The sequence below is a fragment of the Centruroides vittatus genome, unplaced genomic scaffold (genome assembly GCF_030686945.1).
Source record: "Centruroides vittatus isolate TY-2023 unplaced genomic scaffold, ASM3068694v2 contig_426, whole genome shotgun sequence".
Taxonomy (NCBI): Eukaryota; Metazoa; Arthropoda; class Arachnida; order Scorpiones; family Buthidae; genus Centruroides; species Centruroides vittatus.
Genome location: NW_027122232.1, coordinates 83 through 4,320, shown reverse-complemented (window position 1 = coordinate 4,320; position 4,238 = coordinate 83). Strand labels below are relative to the sequence as shown.

Below are 4,238 nucleotides of genomic sequence, written 5' to 3'. Positions count from 1 at the left end.
TGTCTCCGTCTTATCTTGTTGTTGGTTCTGGCCTCTCGCACCCACTTATGGAGGACAAACAACAGGGAAGTAACAAGAATAATCTCAAAATCCTGCAAATTAATTTACAACGCTCTAAGGCTGCCTCCTCTGAGGCCCTGCATCAGGCTCTTATAGAGGATATCGACATCCTTGCTGTTCAGGAGCCCTATGTGGCGAGCGGGAGGGTGGCCATGCTTGGTGCTGGTAAGGTTCTCACCCCCCCCAGCAACAACAACAGGATAAAGACCGGCATTGTAATCTACAACAAAGGACTCACGGTACAAGTGGTGACTCAATTCTCTAACTACTACTACACTACTGTTAGGGTGGACACCCCTAGGGACCCCTTTTACTTAATCAGTTTCTACTGCTCGCCCGATGAGGACCTTAAACCACCGTTGGAAACCCTCAGTCAGACCCTGGACCTACTGAAGGGCAACCGTGTGCTCCTGATGGGTGACTTTAACGCCAAGTCTCACCTTTGGCACAGTCCGGTGGAGGACCCTAGGGGCTATCTCCTCTGTGAGTTTATGGCTGTTTTTGACTTGTCCTCTCTGAACGTCAGCCCGCTCCCAACCTGCTCCGCCAGCGGGGGCAGGAGCTGGGTTGATGTCTGTCTGGGGAACCCTGGTATGCTTGACCTGGAAGTACATTGTAGTACTATGGACCTCATCTCAGCCAGCGACCACAATTACATCCTGACAACGGTAAAACACAGTAAATCTACCCACGAGTACAATATCACGAATAACACCAACTGGGAGATGTTCCATAACAACATTACTAACCTCTGGAGGCCGCCTGCGTTAATTTCCTTGGACTCCATGGCTGCACTTGACGAAGTCATAAGCAACCTCACCAATACCATCCACGAGGCCATGTTCCTCTCTACAAAAATCAGAGTTAGGAAAAGGAATGCCCCATGGTGGGATGCCGAACTAGCAAATAAGCGTAAGGAAGTAAGAAGGAGTAAACGCAGGTTTAGGAAGGAGAGTGACCCTAACAGTAAGGAATGCAAAAGAAAGGAATATATGAACTGCTACAGGCAATATAAGCTGTTAATAAATAATAAAAGGACGGAGTCTTGGCGTAATTTTTGTACTGACAAAAGCGGTGATAATCCCTGGGCGACCCCATATTATACAGTGAGGAAGAAAGGTAAGGCTAGCTCTATCCCCCCACCATAGACAAGGGGCAGGGAAACTTTACCACCTCCATAGAAGAGACCTGTCAATGCATCTTCGATGCACTTTTCCCTCACGACGATCCAGCAAAAGACACTCAGTACCACAAAGCCATTAGGAATAAGATCAGTAACTATCATACTGGTTACAATGATAGGCCTTTCACTGCCACTGAAATCTGGAATGAAGCAAAAAAGATCAAAAGGAATAAAGCACCGGGTCCGGACTTCATCACTTGGCAGGCTGCAAAGGAAGCTGTATACGCACTCCCCACCACCTTCCTCCTCATCTTCAACAAGTGTCTGGATATTGGCTACTTCCCCAACTGTTGGAAGAGAGCCTCAGTAAAACTTATCCCTAAAGATTCCCGCAAGACTCCGAAAATCCCATCTGACTTCCGCCCAATCGCTCTACTGTCCTTCTTTGGGAAAATATTGGACTCCCTTATCACAAACAGGGTGAAGCACCACCTAGACTCCATTAACTTCTTCCACCCGCTCCAGTTCGGTTTCAGGACAGGTAAGAACACCGTTAGTGCCTTAGACAATCTCATCGATTATATCACCACTGCCAAGAAAGAGAACAAACACACCCTCCTGGTCGCCATTGATTTTAAAGGCGCTTTCGACCATGCTTGGTGGCCGGAAATCCTCCACCAGCTTGGGGAAGCTAATTGTCCTGATAATATCCATAAGCTTATAGGCAGCTACCTCAAGGACAGATGCGTCACCTACTACCACAGCAATAGAATCATCTACACCAGGGCTGTTAATAGGGGATGCCCACAGGGCTCCAAGTCTGGCCCTATCATGTGGAACATCCTCTATAATGGGCTACTTCACCTTCAAACTGGTAAGCCCCTGAATGCCATGATTCAGGGCTATGCGGACGACACGGTGATCGTGTTGTCTCACGCAAATCAAGGTGTCCTGCAGGATCATATGAATGAGATTCTAACGCAAGTCCACGAGTGGAGTAAAAGGGTCAACCTTATCATAAACTATGGTAAGTGTAACTGTATTCTCTTCCCAAGAGGCAACCCTTTGTGCAAGCCTCCGGCAGTAAACATCAGTAACTCCAGGATTAAATACAGCACAACCATCAAATATCTGGGCCTCCTTCTTGATCACAAGCTACTATGGAAGGATCACATACAGGAAGCTTACAACAAGGCGCATGCAGTTAGTCACGCCTTGGCTACTATAGCCAAAAACAAGTGGGGTCTCAAGTACAAAGCCAGGCGTGCCACCTATCAAGCTGTCACGCAGCAGATAGTTGCCTATGGTTGTGAGGTTTGGGGGCACAGGATCAATACGTACCACACCAGAAGGAAACTCCTTTCCCTTCAGAGGCTGGCAGCCCTTTACACAGCCAGGGCTTACAGGACGGCGCCTACTGACGGGCTACTGGTGCTTTCCAACCTCACACCCATTGACCTCTACATCACGGAGAGGTATGTCCTCCATATGATCAAGAGGTTAGGTAGGAATAACATCACACAAGAGCAGTTCTGGAATAGGACCAAGAACCTTGTGGAGGGGGACACTATCCCCAACATCATCAAACTAATCAGTGATAGGGGCATGGACATCACTGACGCAAGCATCTATCACCCAGCATTCAACCCACGATACAGCATCACCATGGATAATAACATACCCAACAACAGTGACTACAACATTTACACGGACGGCTCCCACTCTGCAGATGGCACGGGTGGCGCCTTTGTCGTTCTAGACCGTAAGGAGAGGACAACTTATCAACAGTACTTCAAGTTGGAAAGTTACTGTACCATCAACCAAGCGGAATCCTTAGCTCTGCTCAAAGCACTTCAGCACATTAATAACAAGAACCACATCTACAACTATGATCATAAAAGCATAGCTATTCACACTGACAGCAGAGTCATACTGCATCAGGTTCACAACAGGAACTCCAAACTCCCCATAATCAAGAACATTCTCCACGAACTGGATACCACCAGCTGCCCCTCGCTCGTGCTCCGATGGGTCAGGGGTCATAGCGGTGTAAAAGGTAATGTTCAAGCGGACCTGTTGGCTAAAAAAGCTATTACGAACCTCAACAACTGTGCCTACAATAGGATCCCGCAGTGCTGGGTCTCTAGGCAGCTGCACTCCTATATAATCGACCAGTGGGAATACAAATGGACGAGTAGTACAACCGGGAGGACCGTGTTCCAGTTCATCCCCTCCGTCAAGAAAAGGCTACACTACCACCATCTTGTCCCCACCTACGAACTTACCCAGCTCATTACGGGCCATGGTAATATGGGAAGCTACCTTGTTCGCTTCCTAAATAAAGGAAACGGCCTGTGCTCCTGTTCATCCATGACTTGGGAAGATAGTAATCACATTCTCTATGACTGTCCTAACTATGATAGGGAGAGAAGAACTCTCATTGCCGCAGCTTGTGAAGAAACCATCCCTTGGCCTTGTAAGCCGGACAATCTCATCAGTAATAAAAATCTTTATAGTGCCCTCGATAAGTATGTGAAAGATATTAAAATCTTTTCGTGAGCTTGGGCCAACCCCTGTGCTCTCGGCCCTCTTGTACTCTACGGTTTCCTATTTCCTTCCCTCCTCTGTGAAGGTTTTCCTTGTTTCCTGCCCTTCCTGCCACTGTGTATTGGTACTGTATCGGCATTGCCTTCTTCTTCGCGCTACCCAGTGTAATCGCGTCTCCCTACGCGGGTCTGGGCCATTTTCTGTTCCCTCGGCCCCATCGGTTCCTGTTTGTTCCGGGTAGTTGGTGCCTTGCCAGCGCGGCTGTTCTCCTACCCGCTCAACCCCTTAGGGCTTTTTGTTCCTTTCTAGCCAGTCCGCATGGCACTGGTATTTAGAGCCTCACGCGTACTTTTGTTTTTATTTTGTATTCTTGTCGGGATATCAATGTAACCTGTTTCATTGTGTTCTTTTGTATTTATTTTGTGTTCATTTAACGGCCCCGATGCCGGCATCATGGGATCCCATTCCTCTTTCCCTTCACCCCCTTTATCCCCACCCCACCCTTCTA

At 48.0% G+C, this 4,238-nt stretch overlaps 1 protein-coding gene across 1 annotated transcript; it reads left to right on the top strand.

Annotated features, from left to right (window-relative positions):
* The first annotated feature begins 2,014 nt into the window (after positions 1-2,014).
* LOC136976901 (uncharacterized) lies at positions 2,015-3,742 on the top strand. The gene has a single exon (XM_067272272.1). It carries the CDS (start codon positions 2,015-2,017, stop codon positions 3,740-3,742), a length of 1,728 nt encoding a protein of 575 aa, XP_067128373.1.
* Positions 3,743-4,238: the final 496 nt, after the last annotated feature.

Coding starts and splice junctions, on each gene's coding strand:
- LOC136976901 (XM_067272272.1), top strand. CDS start 2,015: ATGTGGAACATCCTCTATAATGGGCTACTTCACCTTCAAACTGGTAAG.